At 42.3% G+C, this 20,285-nt stretch overlaps 1 protein-coding gene across 1 annotated transcript; it reads left to right on the forward strand.

Moving 5' to 3' along the window:
* The first annotated feature begins 1,596 nt into the window (after positions 1–1,596).
* LOC147858651 (uncharacterized) lies at positions 1,597–2,370 on the forward strand. Its single transcript, XM_087325371.1, has one exon. The coding sequence runs from the start codon at positions 1,674–1,676 to the stop codon at positions 2,340–2,342; it is 669 nt and encodes a 222-aa protein (XP_087181497.1). The 5' UTR covers positions 1,597–1,673; the 3' UTR covers positions 2,343–2,370.
* The last annotated feature ends 17,915 nt before the right edge of the window (positions 2,371–20,285 follow it).

Consider the following 20,285-nt stretch of genomic DNA (forward strand, 5'->3'; position numbering starts at 1 on the left):
AGATGATGATTTTAATGGAGGATGAAGCATTTCTAGGGAGTGAAAGGGAATGATGATTTTATGTTAATACCAATGGAGGATATTTTTATGGGTAAAAATTATGAACGTAAATGTTTAAGAATTTCACAACATAATATGGGTGCTATTATTTAGATAGAAGAATTTTGTATTACGCAATGTCAAATTTGATGAAAGATGACAACTAGAGAACAAGTTTTTGAATAGAAATAGAAAAAAGAAGAGGAATCACATAAAGAAGAAGATGATGACTAAGATATCAATCATGGACTAATTTTGAGTTGTATTGATAACAATGGGTTAGAAACCATGTGGGCTATGTATAGAGAAGAACGATGAAACGAGATGGATACATTGAAGAAAAACATCATATGGGAATTAGTGTTGATAGTTGATGGTCAAAATATATTAAATGTTTTTAGACAATGTGTTTACAATATTGTAAATTATAATTCTCACAATTATATTTTTTTGATTACGAGGAAACAATTTCACATGCAATAATTCTCCTTGTAAGCGATCTTGAAAAATCTTTGATGTACCTCATCAATAAGCGAGGTTTTGAATTGATGAATGCTAGTAATAAACTATCTCTCAAATTGTATTGTGATGCAAATGTGGCAAGAGCAAGAGACGTGGATTTTCCAATTCATATATATGTCTAACGTATTTTGATTAAAGAAATAGAAAAACGAGGTCCCGTAGGTCAAGAAATGAAGGGTTGGTTAAAAAGCTTATCTATGCAAGTAGTGGATTGATATTAAATCTTTCGGTTGCATTTAATTAAATACTTAGATTCGTAGGAACCACATCACACAAGAACTAGTCCACGTTCTCACTTAAAACTATTTTTTCTCTATCACGTCTAATCATGAGATGGTGCAAGAGCGCATATTATGCTATTAGGGTTTACTCAATTGTATACTTATTCTTCACGTAGTAATCTCATGTTCCTCCGTAATTTCGGAAGAATGTGGGCTTTCAATTGATAAGCAAACCTCTCTTGGTGATATAACAAGACAAGTCGAACATTGCGAATATTGTCAAAAACATTTTGGGCGGATTCCACAAGGTAATGTGGCAACGTGTAAGTTACCACTAAATGATCTACAAGAGAATAAGAGAAGTATGTTGTAGTACAATAATCTGTACTTGCCTTTGGCTATGTTAAAGATTGCGTCTTGAGAAGCACGTGCTAATTTCTTGTTGGGGAAAAAGGGCACGTGTTAATTTCTTTCCTGGGGCTGGAAGCGAAAGCGCACGTGCTTATTGTTAATATTCCCATTGTTCACACCAAGGTCATGGGCCATGGCCAACAGTGACATGATTTAGGTCTGGCATGGCATGCTTATCTCCTGCAATGAATGATCTATCACAGCCATAGCTTGTTCCTCACGCCTATAAATACCACACTATCCTCCACTCCATTATTACCAACAAACAATTCCCAATCTTCCATCTCTACATTTCCACCACTAATTATACATCCATACATTTCCTACCAAGGTATTTCTGAATCATCTATTCTTGTGTTATGCTTCATCTGATTGCTCTATTTAAACACATGTGGCTTTGATTTGATTCCTGTTTGATTAGGTTTTCTCAGCAGCTTAATACAAAAGTTCCAGCGGCAGATCGCATTTCGATTCGGCAGGATGAGGAATATGTTGCTCTTCTCTTTTGTTGCCATTTGTTTGGCGTGCAGTCATTCGCCCGAATTCGGGCTCGCGGCCGACGAAGACATTTGCCCCACGGCACAAGAAGCCGTGTTCCCATACTGGTCGTTGTGCTCAGATCCCGCAAAGTATAGTTACTCCGGAGGTATTTACAAGCTCCAATCGCAAGGAAGCGGGGATGGCAATGGCTATCTCCTGGCCCCTGAGTGGGATGCCACAGACTCCACCTACTATGTCCGCCTCGTGGAGGATTCGGCCACGGCTGCCAATTACGTGTTCACACACACCACCAGGGAAATCCGTCCATACGTCGCGGTGTCCGACACCAACATCATCATTGTGAATGCCGACACCCAGCGGTATCTGAAGTGGCGCGACGAAGGCGGGGAACGGTTCTTGGTGGAGGCGGCCATGAATGAGGATTCTACAAGCCTGGCATTGTTCGAGTTTGCACCCAACAACACGGTCACGCTTGCATGTCCACGCGTGCTCAACGCACGATGCCAAGCGTATGATCTCGTGTCCATGGCATCTGACCCGACCACGGGACTCAGCCCTTACAAGGAGGATGGTGTCGTCTACTTCACATTGTCTGCCGAGAACCTTCTTCCCTTCACCCTCATCAACGCGACCAAGACTGCGACCTAAAAGCTCGACCTCCCGTCTATAAAACATGTGATTCAGGCTGTTATTTTGCAATGCAAAATTTGCAGATTGCTAAATAAGTGTATTCAAACTAGTGATTGGAACGAAACTCTGTGAATAAAATATAACAAGCACTACCTCATGATATATGAGAGCTTTCATGTTTCACCACAACTATGAGTGCTTCTTCTTTCTTATAAAAGTTGGGTATATGTTTGTATGTACATGTATTTATGCATGTATATCGTATGTATGTAGTACGCTTATATGTATGTAAGTATGTTAATTTGTATGTGTATAAACCACATTTTCCATGAGAGAGAGAGAGAGAGGAGGAGGAGAAGAAGAAAACCTTGGATCAAGAACCTAGGAATTGTGCTTGACCTTTGGTTGTCTACAAGGGAGATGGGGGACTTTGAAGTTTGAATCTCCCTTTTCTTGAAATTTTCTTACAATTATTTTAAAAACCTAACGTTATATGTTGGGTTTTACTTTGTGGCGTTTATTGTCGCGTCGAATCTAAAAAACGATGGTACGAAATTGCATGTAACTTTTAGCGTCACGGTTAACATCATCCATCTAATGTGTCATTTAGTGTCGCTATCATTAGTAAAAATATGTTCGACAGTAATGCCCCCTTATGCTAAAGTGTATATACATATAAAATATACAACACATATGCTCACTCACTTCATTTGCTCACAAATTTACAATACACCTAATTCACACGCATAAATTTGCAAGCACACAACATGTATAAAACAAGCAATTCAATTGAGAACAACTCAATAAGCATATTCAAACATGCTCATTGCTCACAATAAAAGCACATCACTAAGTGTTTCCTTGTAACAACAAATGCACACTTACAATCAACCCATACACATACATATACGATATAAATTAATAGACAAACCACCGACCTCACATTCAACATACTTGCATTGTTGTACATGCACAAAAATTTGAGCATAAACACTCAAGTTCATACACAATTACAAGAAAAAGGAACATAAATAGATTGAAGGTTACCCATTTTCCACCGTCAAAACCCACCTTGGATCGTTTGGGTTCGAGGGTGTCAAATTCAAACTAGTTTAAAATCGAACTGTTTAAAATTTTGAAACTTGAACTGAACGGAACCGAACTGCAGAAACCATTAAAAATTGAGGTTTTGTGTTCAGCTTCAGTTTTCAAGTTAGGCCAAATTTCAAAATTTATCAAATTGTCATTGCGTCAAGTTTTAATAAAATTACAAAATTTTAATGTTTTTCCTTAAAATATGAGAACGAGGCTTAGAAATGAAAAGTTTGTTGATTTAAAATATAAAATAAAATGAAGCGGCTACCCTAACCCATGAAACCATTTAAACCGCGGTTTCAAATGATTTAAACCAAAATTTCACCCCAAACCGAAGTGAACTGAAACCGAACAACTAAAAAAAACATAAACCGGAACCGAACCGAACTGAACCGTTAAGTTGTGGTTTCGCAGTTCGGTTCGATTCATACTGAATTGTTGCTGATTGTTATTTGCAAGCACACATACATGTATAAAACAAGCAACTCAACCTAGAACAACTCTATTAATAATAAGTATATACAAACATGCTCACAGAAAACCACTTAAACGTTTCCTTGTAACTACAAATGCACAACTTACAATGAAACCATACACATACACATACAATATAAATTAATAGACAAACCACCAACCTCACATTCAACATACATGCACTTTTGTACATGCACAAAAAATTGAGCATAAAATTTCAAGTTCGCAAACAATTACAAGGAAAATGAAAGTAAATATAATGAAGGTTACCCATTTTCCATCATCAAACCCCATTATCCATGGTTCAAGTCTTTGGTGTCCTTGCTCACATTTTCCGTACTCTTCTTGTAGTGTTTGACGAATCAATTGGTCAGAGCAGTATATTGCTAGTCCAACAATATGTGAGGGAAGGAGGAATAATTTTCGAGTCAAATGATAGGGAGGATGTTGTAGATAGAAAAATTGTCACCTCTGTAAGTGTCACTAAATCTTTTAGCCTAAGATACAAAATGTTTTCAAAAAGAGAGGGGAAAGAATGAACGTGAAGTTGTTACTCCAAAAAAGAAGTTGACAAGAGGAGTTTAGTTAGGATCATATGGTCAAGTCTATAATTGTTCTCACCATATATTCTCCCTAAGTTGGCAAAAGATTCAAGGGAAAAGGATTGAGTGATATCAAACCCCATATGAGACAACAAGGGATGTGGAATGAAGACTAATTGAGAACTTGAACATCATGAGTCATGACAATGGCCTTATCATCATCTCCCTTAAGAATTCTCAACTCATGTTTATAATTCAAATCTACTATCCTTATGCACAAGAAAACATTCATCCAACTTCTCAAACGTGATCTTCAAAGTACTCCATCACTACTCCTTTGAGCCTGCTCACTACTCTTGCTATTTCACCATTCCACAATTCGACGAATTATGGTATGTCTCTCCAATTGAATCTCCAAACCTTGTCGACGAACTTCCTCCACCATTACACTTATATATGTGGCCGTGTCCCTTGCACCAAGAGTTTTGTGCCACAACAATAAATGACACTTGAGCCGTCACCGCTTCTTTTTTATTGTTGTTGTAACTTTATTTCTATTTCTCAACTTTTCTTACTACCCTTAACGTTATGCTTGGATGTTTACATTGAGAGTTGGACAATATATTATTCATCATAGCTTTTTTCGTTTGAAATGTACTTGATTTATGTTAATGTCAATAGTCATGTGTTTTAAAGGTTAATAGGATACAATTTCCGAATGTATTATGTAGTAGACTGATTTCTGAAATATGTCAACATAAGTAATGATTTGCCATTTTGTCTTATGATAAACTAGGTTGGTCCCGTCTAGCCCAAAACAAAGACCAGAGAATGATTCTTATGGGGAAGGAATGTCGCAATCAATCTCTTATTCATATTGGTCCCTCTGCTGCATGAATCTTTTGCCCATGCATTTCTACGTTTCTCTCTAAATAAAGATTACCTATGGCACTTCTTTGAAGATAATTGCTTTAATTTCAATCCTCAGCTTGCATGCTTGACATCCACATAGAGTGAGTGGCTTTGGGGATAACCCTCAATGTAATGACCTTCAGAAGCTGGATGTCTTTTTGTTCAATCCTTTTTCTTTTCTCTACCACAAATTTGCACATTTTATCCATATGTTGGTTAGGCCCATTTTTTAGTCGATAGACATTTGTCATTCTTCATTACTAATATTGGACAATACAACAATGTACTGCGCTAGGTATTTGTTTCTCGTGATCCCCAGAAGAGATCATGATATATTGAAACTAAAGATAACTACACTTTATCATTCAACCTTATCTCGACTAAAGAAGATCTTAACGGGGTGTTTCTTTGTCATCTATAAAACCTATAAATAGGCCACAGTATCTCATCTCTCCACATCAACAATACATCACACCACCACAAGCACGAAAGGAAGTAAGGTAAAATTTCAGTAGTGTCAAACTGTTGGTCTGAATGTGGCTGTGTTAATGCATGTATGTATATATGTTCTCATTAAGAAGGAATGGTGTGTGTTTGCTCCTCATTCATTAGGAAGATGAGGAGTCTTGTGCTACTTCTGGTTGCCATGGCCATTACCTTGGTTTCTACTAGCGCACTCGGCCAACCCAACGACATTTGCCCCACGGCCGATGAAGCCGTTTTCCCCCAGTGGTCCGTATGCTCCTCTCCAGCAACCTATAGCTACGCTGGGGGTGTTTACCAGATCCAATCGGTTGGGAGTAGCGCGGGCTATGGCCAATACCTGGCGCCAGAGTGGGACTCCGAGAATTCGACCTACTATGTCCGCCTGGTCAATGGCGCTTCCTCCGCGGCCAAATACGTGTTCACACACAACAGCAGGGAAATCCGATCATATGTTGCAGTGAACGCCAATGACATCATCATCAAGAATGCCGACACCCAGAGATTTCTGGCATGGCGAGACGAGGGCGGGGAGAAGTTCCTCGTGGAGGCGGACACATCCGACGATGATACAAGCCAAGGATTCTTCAAGTTCACACCTGACTTTGTTCCCTTGCCCTGCCCTTTTATCTTGCAAGTGCGTTGCCAGGCCTACGACATCGTCTCGGGATCCGACCCCTCATCCGGACTCACCGCGTACAAAGAGGATGGCGCCATCTACTTCAAACTCGCCGCCAATGATCCTGTCCCCTTTGTCCTTCGTAGAACCCAAACTGAAAGCTTGAAAAGCTTAATGTAACCCGTTTGCTTATGCAATGCAAAATATGTATTGATAATAATAAAACATTTCCCTACTTTTGATCGTGTCGAGGTAAAGCCTACATTCACGACAAGTTGTGGACATTGTCACTTCCCATGGTGAGTATTCATGAAACATACAGAAATTATTAGAAGTCACGATGAAATTTGTAAGAAGACAGACGAAATAATCGATTAGAAATTGGAAATTGTTTTGTCTATTATATGTGCCGTAGAAAGTTTTTGTGTACATAAATTTTGGTGGTTTGAGTTTTGAATAGTTTGCAGTAGCTAGAATTCGTGGTTGCAATCTTTGGATAAAGGTAACAATGGGCTTGACTTGGTTCGGTTTGATGTCTATGTCCTGAAATTGTACAGAACTATCCATATAAAACAAAAACCGAACCTAATCGTTTATGACCTCTTAATCCATTCAAACCAAACCGTTTAAGATCAAGTAAACCAAACCATTTAGGGAAACGTTGAAACCAAACCGAACCATTTAATAAAAAATTTTAAGCTAACCATTTAATCAAACTAATAAAAATGCTAAATAAACAAAAATACATTAAAATTAAACAAACATTGAAGTTAAAATGATTAAATCAATAAACAAAATTATGTAGACCATTAAATTCAATAAACATTGTAGTTAAATTAATTAAATCAATAAAAAAACACTAATTAAACCATTGAGTTAATAAACCATTAAGGGAAAATAAAAGTTAACGGAAAAAACAATATACGTTTAAACAAAACCACTTAAACCTATAAACTGATATACCCCAATTTTAGAACTAAGCCTAACTAAAACCGAACTATTTATTTATAATCTAAATCAAACCAAACCATTAATTTTTTTTGGAACGGATAAATCGTTAAATAATGGCTTAACAGTTCGGTTCAATTTGAGTCGAAACTGGGACCATAGATAAATAAAGGGGTATTTATATCGGGGATGAATAAAAGAGTTTGGAAAGTGTTTTCTTTGTAGTCTAAACAAATTTTGGGTATGGATAAGAGGTTCAAGTTAGACTATACATTATTGAAGGTTTTTTTACCAACATCTAATTTATTTATGTTAATGTCCATGCTTATGTGTTCTATAGCTTAACACAATGCATTGGCAAAATAAGCCATTGCATTCTCAATATCATATATTATATAATAAGAATAGATTAGTTTCTCAAATCTTTCAACATAAGTAAGATTTTCCATTTTATCTCATAATAGCAACGTAAGGTATGGATGGGTTGGCCTTCCACATGGCGTGTGATCGTAGTACCATTACATGGGTAGTTACGTCAATCCAAAAATTTGAATCTCTCTTCCCCAACTTCAAAATGTAAACCATCATGATTAACTCGTCAAATTTGTCATGTTTATCATGGATGATCCTTGTCATGTCATAGAGTCATCACATGAGCTAATTCCTTTCCCAAACAAGCATGCTTGTTCATGGTTCTAGTTTAAAAAATATGTAAGCTTTGCAAACTTTACATTCCCATCTTTGTGAGAATTAAACAAGAGAGCATAAAGGGAAGGATAGTGGAAGTATGTATACCTTATATTGATTGATTCTTGTTTACATATGTTTGTTTATATGTTATAGGAGGTTAGAAAACGTGCACCTTTTCAGGTGAACCAATACGAAGGGGTATATATATTTTCCTAACAATAAAATACTTAAATAAGATAATGCTAGTATGTATTGTACATTATAACTATTTCAACAATCTCAAATGACCAAAACTCTCATGTCATTAGCATAATCACAAATATCTATGCATTGATCTACAAAGGGATTGGCCATGTCTAACCAAAGGCATGATCATACAATGATTCCTTCCGAGGGAAGAATATAGCAACCGCATATTTATATTAGTGCCTCGACCACATGGATCGTTCGCTTGTATATTTCTTCTCCATAAATCAGTCTAATATAGCTCTTCTTTTCCAATAAATGCTAGTATCATTGATTCACATGCATTTTCATGCTTGACAGCCACATGGAGTGGTCTTTGGATAACCCTCAAATTATGTCTATTCTAGGTAGTGCGGCCCATTCTTTGCTCGATGGAACACTTGGCTTCATCATTGCCATGTGATCTTGGCTTGATCTCTTTTTCCGTAATATCTTTATTGGGTAAGTAGGCCCATTGTAAAAGGATGTATTGTACCACGTGGTCCCTAGAAAAGATAATATGCAGGTTTGTCCTTTCGTTGCTTTTTACCATCCATGGGCAATCTTATCTGGACTAAAGATCTTATTTACACTTGTTCTTTGTCTATAACGCGGCTCAGATTGCAACCTTATATGGACCAAAGATCTTATTGATGGTGCTCTTTGTGTGCATATCCAATAAAATCCACAATTAACCGCATAAATCTCTCCACATACATCAACAACACAAATACAACATACGGAAATGATTAGAAATCACGATGAAAATTATAGGTACTAGAGAGTGTGTATATATATATATATATATGTAAATCAATGGCAAATTGGAAATTGTTTGTTGTCAATAAGTCCCCAAGATCCCCAACAAAATTGTTTGTTTGTATAAGCACTCATTAGAATTCCGAGTGTGCAAACTTTGGGTGAATGAGAATTTAAAGAGAGATGGGATTTGAGAGTTTGGGATGTGTGTGTATGTATCATAAACTAGGAAGAGGAAGAGAGGAGGGATACATGTGAATATGAGGTTCAAGTTAGACTCTTAGGTTTGTGAGGAGTGTTTCTTCATTGGGTCTCGTTTGTGAGGGCTATATTCTATTGCTCCAAAACAAAGCTTCACAAGAAGTTTCTTCCTCATGTAAAGCTTTTTCACTTTGATTTAGGTTCTCTTGGACGTGAGCTCGTCACAAGATATTTTTCTAGGATATCTCAACCTTCACATGTAGAACTTGGATTTTGCTTCCACTCTCATGCCTCGAACATAAGCTTCATTCTTCGACCGCCAAGGTGATTCCAAGGCAATACATCTTTATAATTTATGGTTAATACACAACTAGGTTAGGTCATTTAGGTAAGCTTGGTCTTGAGTTTGGATTGGAGGCTAAGGACAAACTGCAGGTTACATTTTAACAATTGAATCCTGTTATGTACACATAACATTGGTGAGGGTAAGTCACCAATACTTACATTAGTGAAGGGTATGTTCACTAATGTTAAAAGGGGGACTAATGATTGGATAGAAGGAATGATAAGTGCATTCACTTTCATGATTTGGACAACCAATTAATGGAGAGCCTTTTAGAAAGGCACATCTATTCAAGGGGCCTAGGAAAAGGTATAAATATGAGGTTTAGCTACCCTCATAATTGTTGGGATTACGGTCCCTCCGGATGGGATGGTCGGATGTCCGGGAATCGGGAATGAAGACCCGAATGAGGAGTACCCGGTTACGGAGCCGGATGCTGAAGACCCCGGTTACGGAGCCGGATGATGAAGACCCCGGTTACGGAGCCGGATGACGAATGTACCCGGAGAGAGATCCGGATGCGGGGACATATTTGTGAATATGTTTGCCAAGAGCCCTTGAGGCTATATTTGTAAATAACCCAACAGTCATATGTGTATAAATATGACTTAGGGCAAACAGTTTGTTGTTGTTGCTCATTTTATGCGAAGTGAGAGCAGCCGAGAGAGAGAGAGAGAGAGAGAGACGAAGAGGTCGTTGCCTCTGTGTATTACCGCCGCCTGTGGCGAAGACAGTGAGCTCAAGGTTGTTGCCTTGTAGCTTCACCAGTGTACATCCCTGTTCATAGTGATAGTTGGAATCTGAGGACTCCCGTGGTTTTTTCCCATTTAGGGTTTTCCACGTAAAACATCCAGTGTGCCCTTCTCTCTATTGTTTTTCGTGCATTGTTGTATTTCCCGTTTTCTGTGAATCGATCCTGTTCCTCGGTTGTGGCCGAGCACTGTTTTTCAACAAGTGGTATCAGAGCGACGGTAACACAGAAAATGGAAGGCGGCGGTAGTGGGCCTCCGGGCATGATGGTGTTGAACTCACAGAACTACGCCGATTGGAAGATAAAGATGGAAGACCTTCTCATCGTCCGAGACCTGTACGAACCGATCGACAATGCCGAGATACCCAAGGGAGTAATAGAGTCGGAGTGGAAGCTCCTGAACCGGAAAGCCGTAGCGACGATCCGGCAATATGTCGATGTAAGTGTCCTGCAACATGTGGCGAACGACACGAACGCATATGAGATGTGGAAGAAGCTGTCGGGCCTCTACGAGAGGAAGAATGCGTTGAACCGGACCTCCCTGATGAGGAAGATAGTGAACCTCAAGTACCGGGACGGGGAGAATATGGTGGAACACGTGAGCACGTTCATGGGATTCGTGAACCAGCTTGCGGCGATCAAGTTCCCGTTGGAGGATGCAATGCAAGCCATCATTCTGATGTGTACATTGCCGGAAAGCTGGGAGAACTTGGTGGTGACTCTCAGCACCTCCTGCACCGAAGATAACTTGTCTCTACAAACGGTAAAGACAAGCATTTTGAACGAAGAAGCGCGTCGGAGAGATAAAGAACCGGTTTCTGATCCGAAGATGCTGCTTACCGAATCGGATCGGGGAAGACAATGGAACCGGAGTCCGCAAAGACGGGAGAAGTCGGGGACCCGGTCGCAGTCTAGAGGAAGGCCCACATGCTTCCACTGTGGGAAGCCGGGGCACTTCCGGAAGAATTGTCGGCATTACCGAAAGGACAACGGAGCCGACGACACCGATTCGAAGAAGTCACCGGAGAGAAACGGTGCATACCGGGGAGCCACGGACCGGAGAGGTCCGGATCGGCGAGGGCAGGACCGGAAAGGAACGACGGCACTCGCGGCAAGTGAAGAAGAAATCATGCTCATTACCGAAGAGAGGGAGCTGAACCTTGCCGGTGTAGAGATGACCTGGGTGGTTGATTCCGGAGCGTCGTTCCACCTGACCCCGGAGAAGAAATACTTCTCATCCTACACAACCGGTGAGCACGGCTGTGTCCGGATGGGAAATGAAGGCACATGCCGGATTGCCGGCATAGGAGACGTGTGGCTGATGACATCAACCGGATGCAAGATGCTGCTGAAGGATGTGCGACACGTTCCGGAGGTCCGATTGAACCTGATCTCGGCCGGGAGGCTAGATGATGAAGGCTACACGGGTAGCATCCGGAACGGTGTCATGAAGTTCAGCAAGGGGAGCCTGATAGTGGCTCGGGCCCGGAAGGTCAACACACTGTACCTGATGAATTCCCGGCTATGTCCGGAGGAGCTGAACGTGGCAGCCGACACTGCCGGTGAGCTGTGGCACAAGAGACTGTGCCACATGAGTGAGAAGGGAATGAAGAGGCTTGCAGAGGACAGCCTTATTCCAGTGAAGCATGTGCACCTGGAGAAGTGCACCGACTGCCTGGCCGGTAAGCAGAACCGAACCTCCTTCCACTCAAGGCCACCGACGAGACGTAGCGCACCATTGGAGTTGGTGCACACGGATGTGTGTCAGGTAGAAACGAAGTCACATGGCGGAGCCCAGTACTTCGTGACTTTCATTGATGATCACAGCCGGAAGCTGTGGACAGCACCGTTGAAGACAAAGGACCAAGTATTGTCCGTCTTCAAAGAACTCCACGCGAGAGTGGAAAGGGAATCCGGCAAGAAGCTGAAAGCGATACGAGCAGATAACGGAGGGGAATACCGGGGGCAGTTCCAGGAGTACTGTCGCTCGAAGGGAATCCGGCTCGAGTTTACTGTGCCGAAGACGCCGGAACTGAACGGGCTGGCCGAGAGGATGAACCGGACCATAATGGAGAGGGTCCGGAGTATGCTGGCGCATGCGAAATTACCCAAGGGGTTTTGGGCTGAGGCAATGTCGACGACGACATACGTGATAAACAGATCACCCTCAGTACCTTTGGACGGAGACACGCCGCAGAAAGTGTGGACCGGTAGGGAAGTATCCTACCGGCATCTGAAGGTCTTCGGGTGTCTCGCATATGTGCATGTGGCAAAGGACCGGAGAGGAAAGCTAGATCCAAAGACCCGGCCATGCATATTCCTCGGTTACGGCGACGACGAGTTCGGCTACCGAGTATGGGACCCGGTCGACAAGAAGATATTCAGGAGTCGAGACATCATCTTCATGGAGGACAAGACACTCGCCGACTTGGAGTCGGAGAAGAAGATGAAGAGCTCCAAGTCGACCGGTGAGGATCAACTCTACGAGGAGCAGTCCCGACCGGCAAGGGACCGGTTAGCACTCGAGGATCCGGCCGAAGACGGTGAAGAAACAGAACCGGCCGAAGAAGATGAAAATGATACCGGGACCGGCCCCGATCCCGAAATGGATTCGGATGAAGAAGAATCGGAAGAACCGGTTACCGAAGCTCCGGAACGGAGATATCCTCTAAGGGAGAGAAGGGCCCCCCGGAGATTTCCGGAACCAGAGCACGTGCTGCTAACCGACGAGGGGGAGCCGGAGAGCTTTGAAGAAGCAAAGCATGACACCCAGAGCCGTAGGTGGTTGAGTGCCATGCAGGACGAGATGGATTCCCTGCATGAGAACCACACATATGAACTTGTGGAGCTGCCGAAAGGAAAACGGGCACTCCGTAACAAGTGGGTGTTCAAGCTGAAACCGGGAGATGCCGGAAACCCCCCGAGATACAAAGCCAGGATCGTGGTGAAGGGGTTTCAGCAGAAGAAGGGCGTCGACTTCGACGAGATATTTGCCCCGGTAGTGAAGATGACCTCCATCCGGACGGTGCTGAGCATAGCGGCAAGCATGGACCTCGAAGTAGAACAGATGGACGTGAAGACGGCATTCCTTCACGGTGACCTCGAAGAAGAAATCTACATGCAGCAACCGGAAGGATTCGAGAAGAAAGGGAAGGAGCACCTGGTATGCCGGTTGAAGAAGAGCCTTTACGGACTGAAGCAGGCTCCCCGGCAATGGTACCGGAAGTTCGACTCCTTCATGACCGACGAATGGTACCTCAAAACGCAGTCCGACCACTGCGTGTTTGTGAAGAAGTTCGAAGGAGGAGACTTTCTAATACTCCTCCTGTACGTGGACGACATGTTGATCGTCGGACGGGACCAGGTCAAGATACGGATGCTGAAGAAGGCTCTTCACCGAACCTTCTCAATGAAGGACTTGGGTCCGGCGAGGCAAATATTAGGGATGCACATCATCCGGGACTGGAGGAAGAAGCAGTTGTGGCTGTCACAGGAAAAGTACGTGACAAAGGTGCTTCAACGGTTCAACATGTCGGAAGCAAGACCGGTCGGGTCAACCCTCCCAGCAAACTGCAAGTTGTCCAGCAAGCAAAGTCCCAAGACAAAGGCTGAGAAGGAGGACATGATGAAAGTGCCATATGCCTCTGCCGTCGGAAGCTTGATGTACGCAATGGTGTGTACAAAACCGGACATAGGATATGCAGTCGGAGTGGTGAGCCGGTACATGAGCAATCCCGGCAAAGAGCATTGGAACGCGGCCAAGTGGATACTCCGATACCTGAAGGGCACGGCAAACGTGTGCCTCCGATTCGGCTCCGGTAAGCCCGAACTCGACGGCTTTACCGATTCGGATATGTCGGCTGATGCAGATACCAGCCGGTCCACATCAGGGTATGTGATGACGTACGCAGGGGGAGCTGTTTCATGGCAGTTGAGGCTGCAGAAGACGGTTGCGTTGTCAACCACGGAGGCGGAGTACATGGCGGCTGTTGAAGCCGGCAAGGAAATAATATGGATGATGGACTTCATTAGAGAGCTCGGTATCCAGCAGGAGGAGTACCGACTCTACTGCGACAGTCAGAGTGCCATCCACCTTGCGAAGAACGCGGCCTATCACTCCCGGACGAAGCACATCCAGCGAAGATATCACTGGATCCGGGAAAGGATAGAAGACAAGGAGTTCGTGCTGACGAAGGTCCACACGGACGAGAACGGGTCGGATATGCTGACCAAGGTGCTCACACCCGACAAGCTGGAAGCATGCCAGAAGAGGATCGGATTGGAGAGACATCCCATGCCGAAGTGAAGGGGGAGTTTGTTGGGATTACGGTCCCTCCGGATGGGATGGTCGGATGTCCGGGAATCGGGAATGAAGACCCGAATGAGGAGTACCCGGTATCGGAGCCGGATGCTGAAGACCCCGGTTACGGAGCCGGATGATGAAGACCCCGGTTACGGAGCCGGATGCTGAAGACCCCGGTTACGGAGCCGGATGATGAAGACCCCGGTTACGGAGCCGGATGACGAATGTACCCGGAGAGAGATCCGGATGCGGGGACATATTTGTGAATATGTTTGCCAAGAGCCCTTGAGGCTATATTTGTAAATAACCCAACAGTCATATGTGTATAAATATGACTTAGGGCAAACAGTTTGTTGTTGTTGCTCATTTTATGCGAAGTGAGAGCAGCCGAGAGAGAGAGAGAGAGAGAGAGACGAAGAGGTCGTTGCCTCTGTGTATTACCGCCGCCTGTGGCGAAGACAGTGAGCTCAAGGTTGTTGCCTTGTAGCTTCACCAGTGTACATCCCTGTTCATAGTGATAGTTGGAATCTGAGGACTCCCGTGGTTTTTTCCCATTTAGGGTTTTCCACGTAAAACATCCAGTGTGCCCTTCTCTCTATTGTTTTTCGTGCATTGTTGTATTTCCCGTTTTCTGTGAATCGATCCTGTTCCTCGGTTGTGGCCGAGCACTGTTTTTCAACAATAATCACATACGTCGGAAGGCTACTGTCTTAGACACCGGTGGTGCGGGTGTTATGGGCATGGGCATATAATATCCCGTGGTGAGAATTTACCATAGTATTCTATACACGTGGATATATGTGAGGGTTAAATATGTTACGGGCATGACCATATAATATCCCGCGGTGAGAATTTACCGTAGTATTCTTTACACTCTCATTTAACCCTCACACTTATCCACGTGTATAGAATACTATAGTAAATTCTCACCACGGGATGTTATATGGTCATGCACATAACATCGGGCTAGGCTTTCGTCTCGACGACCGTGTTTATCTCTTCCAAGGTATTAGTCATCCTAATATCCGGCGGTATGGGACGTCGGTGGTAGGTTGGCTATGTCTAGATCATAGCTCGGGGGTGGTCGGCTGGAACGAGTTCTTCTATCCATTCTATTTTCTTTCTTTTACTTTAGTTTGGTCTATTGATTAATAGTAGACTCTTAATAGTGGTATCAGAGCATTTACTAACAATTTTTTTTGTTGTTTTGATGTTTTCTGCATGTTAGCGATGGGGATCTAACAAGGCTAATCATGCTTTCCACAGGATCAAAACAACATTCTTAACCCGGTATTGTTCTTTCTCGATCTCTCTTTTCTTTTCTATGATGCTTTCTTCTTGGTCATATGGATTTGGTATTACGTTTTCTTTTCTTTTATTTCTTCTTTCTACCATCATACGATGTTAATCTAATTATGCATCGGGTCGAGCGTGTTGCACTAATCGCTCACGCTCAACTCATGGCCCTTTTGCATATTGCGATGTATCTCCCACTCTCCCCTCTCTTGAGCCATCTCTTACGATAATAATTATTCTTTTGCATCGGGTCGAGTGTGTTTGCCCTAATTGCACACGCTCACCTCATGGCCCTTTTGCATATGATGTTGAGTATACCACTCTTCCCTTTATTGAGCCATCGCTTAGTTGATTCTATGGGATGTTGTGGTCTTGACGAGGTGTATGTCGCCTACCTATGCCACTCTACTCTCTATTGAGTTGTCACTTGGCCGATTCTATGGGATGTTGTGGCCTTAACGAGGTATATGTCGCTTACCTATGCCACTTTACTCTTTATAGAGCCATCAATTGGCCGATTCTAGGGAGATGTGGTGGTCTTGAGGAGGACGTGCATGTCGACTACCTTAGGGTTTCATACCTTAAGGCATGCTTAATTATTGATACACTTAATTGATTATTATTCTAATTAATTTCTAATTAAACAAATTTGTCGTTTCTCTTTTGTATGATTTTCTAGTAATAGTCATTTACCCACCAACAATTAACTCTCTTTCTTGCCCTTATTTTAAGTTCATCTACACTATTTATGTACGTTTAATGGTGTGACGATTCATGTAGATTATTTTTTAATATTGAGTGGGCATCATGCCATTTTTTGAACGATTTTTTCCAACGGCTCATCTAGGTTTAACTCATATTATCGAGCCTTAGAACTCAAGTAAAACCACATGAGTTCCCCTATTGATGTTTTACTCATAGATTTGAGTTCTACATCTTTGCGCACAACACCACCGCCACCTTTATCAATTTGTGGCTTATGTCACAATTGTGAAAATTACAACCACCATATTGGGATGTATATGTGGATACCTCACACCATCCATTTATTTGTGACATTTTTTTTTAGTAGGTAACACATGGGTTTTTTGACCCTTGTTTTTGTCACTACTTGATTCTTATGGGTAGTGCCTTATTTTATCGTTTTTGTCATAACATTTTCTTGTTACTCGCAAGACTAGAATATTACTTGCGAGTGCACTTGTTTTTTCACGTAATACACTTTCTCGACCATATCAATACATGTTGGGTTGGCATTCTAATATAAGGCTAACTAGGAAACTACGTTGATGTTAGAACCATGGTTGAGCCTCAGGGAGCCGCCATGATTATCCAAGATAGAGATCCAAGAAAGACATCTTAGTCATGTTTTCCCCCATGGTTTTTAAAACACCATAGTGTTACCATAGTTATCGGATCTCGAATCACATCTCATATGTCTAGAGGGGTAAAGACATGAGATGCTTTCTTGGTAAAGTTCTTACAATCAAAATTTCAAGCATTCATTTTGCTTGTGTATTTTCTGAACCTCCTTATTTATATTGCATACCCACAACTTGCATCATGGAACAAGTTTTGAACGCTGTGGGAGCAATCTCTCCGACCGAGACCTCTCAACTCCAATCCACATCTCGCACACAAGCTGAGATCACATTTGAGCAATTGCTCACTACTACCTTGAAGCAATTGGCCAAAATGAGGCAGGCCAATATGGCATTGGAAAAGAAATTCCAAGAATTGACTATTGAGTCCAAGAAAGAAGGTGAGCCTTCTTTCGTAGTAACGCCATTCAAGGGAGATAAGAAAGAAAGAACCAAGCAGGCCATTAGCACTTGGCTTGGTCGTTGGGAATCTCACTTTGAGCTCCATCCCAAGGCTGATGCTATAAAAATTGGTTACGTCGGTCGTGAGTTAGGTGGCCGAGCTGCTGCTTGGTGGCACGGCCTAAGGACTGCAAAGAACTTACCTAGAACTTGGGAAGGTTTTGTTGATGTTTTTAAGAAACTGTTTTTGTAGCCACCTTCTTAAACTGAACAAGTGCAACACTTGCTCATGTTGTCGAGTAAGCCATTTACCTCTCTCAAGGATTATGTGCATCATGCTCGGACCTAGATCCAAAAATCGGGACTTACGGGTGAGAAATGGTTTGTTGCTTGCTTTTTGAATGGTATTCCTAATGGGAATTACCATTGGATTGTCCATGACAAGGACCCCACAAATTTTGAGGAAGCCGTCAACATTGTACTTCGGTACCATAGGACTTCCAAGAAAGACCACAATAAACCCGAGTTTGCCAAAACTCCGAATGTCAAGTTCATTGGGAAACATAAGCAATCCAGTGACACTTTTGACCGCGACCCCAAGAAACCAAACCTCTTCCATGCATATTGCAAGAAGCGGGGCCACACAAAGGATACCTGTCTTCATCTTGAGAGGAAGTCAATGAACAACCCTCCTCAAGAGAAATCTACGAGTCACACAGGTGAGTCATTTGATGTTGTTGAAGTTCATACCAACCACTTAAGTTCATGTGAATGCACTTTTCCTTCACATTTACTTGGACATAATGATTTATTCCGATCAGTCGGGTATATCAATGGAACACAAGTGTCATGAAGACATACATCTTCGTATGGTCGTGGATTATCGAGGCTTGAATAAAGTGACCGTTAGAAACCGATATGCTCTCCCATTGATCTCAAGCCTTCTAGAACGCCTCAGTGAAGCAAAGTATTTCACGAAGTTAGATCTTCGAGGTGCCTACAACCTTGTTCGAATTCGTCCTGGGGATGAATGGAAGACGGCGTTCCGCACTCGCTATGGTCATTTTGAGTACACAGTGATGCCTTTTGGCCTCACGAATGCACCAGCAGTCTTCCAACATATGGCGAATGATATTTTTCGAGACTTCCTCGATATCTTCATCATTGTTTACCTGGATGATATCTTGATCTACTCAAAAACTCAAGAAGAACATGATATACATGTTCGCCAAGTTTTGCAACGACTACGAGAGTATGGTCTATATGCAAAATTGGAGAAGTGTAGTTTCGACCAACGTCAAGTGGAGTTTTTGGGGTACATAGTCTCTTCAAATGGCATCTCTATGGATCCATCAAAGGTTCAAACAATTTTGGATTGGCAAACACCACAGTCCGTGCGAGATGTGCAATGTTTTTTGGGGTTCGCAAACTTTTATCGCAAGTTCATCAAAGACTATTCAAAAATTGTGTTGCCCCTCACCAGTCTTTAGCCCTTAGCCTACTCCTTGTAATCTTCTTTCTCATAATATAATCGCATTCCCATTTCTTATCTCTCACTTATACTTTTCTCTCTCTTGCACTCTCTCCCTCTTTCACTCTCTTTCTATCACTATCGCTATCTCTACCGCTCTCGCCATCTCTATCGTTATCGTTATCTCTATTGCCATCGCTCTCTCTCTCTGCTTCCTACTCAAGAGTCACGACAGTTTGAACCGAATGAGTTGTGATGAGTGTATGGACTCTTATTTATAGGCCCTTATGGAGTATTCTAGAATGTTCTAGAATATTTTAGATATTTATGAATAATAATAATAATAAATATAATCATGAAATATTCAAGAACATTCTAGAATAATCTAGAATGTTCTAAATATCTCGTAATAACTAAACATATAATTATTATGATTACATCTCACATATGTTATTACAATGGTTAAAGTACAATATGTAAACCAAGAGGTTATGGGTTCGATTCCTGGTTCGCCAAGATGAATGTCATGATAAGCCAAGATGTATGTCTTCATGACATTATCCCCCCTTTTCGATGACGAGTTGCACGAGTCGGAAGAAAAGAGTTCAGACTTGGTTTATGAGGATATTGGTTGTGAAATGCAACAACCATGTCGGAGGCATTGGCAAGATGTTCGGCAGGCTCCCATGTTCGATCATTAGGTGTATAGCCTAACCAATCAACCAAGTAGTATAGTTTGTTGCGAATGATCTTGGAGTCGAGGATAGCGGCAACCTCATATTCAGAGCCATTGGAAACGTCAATTGGAGGTGGGGGAGGTGTAACACGACCCGGAATAGAGCTCGTTGTGTAAGGCTCCAAAAGTGAAACATGGAAGACCGGGTGAAGACGCATATGAGGAGGAAGATCAAGACGAAATGTCACATCATTGATCTTACCACTTATGACATATGGGCCAAAACGTTGATAATCCAATTTGTAGCAAGGTCGGGTTGTTTTAATGCTACCTTGTAAGAGCCATACACGATCGCCTACTTGAAATGTAGTCGATGAATCACGCCGATGACGGTCAGCAATCTTCTTTTG

This window comes from Azolla caroliniana, unplaced genomic scaffold, assembly GCF_043228905.1.
Source record: "Azolla caroliniana isolate FFs.n. ecotype wild unplaced genomic scaffold, voAzoCaro1.0.p SCAF_10, whole genome shotgun sequence".
Taxonomy (NCBI): Eukaryota; Viridiplantae; Streptophyta; class Polypodiopsida; order Salviniales; family Salviniaceae; genus Azolla; species Azolla caroliniana.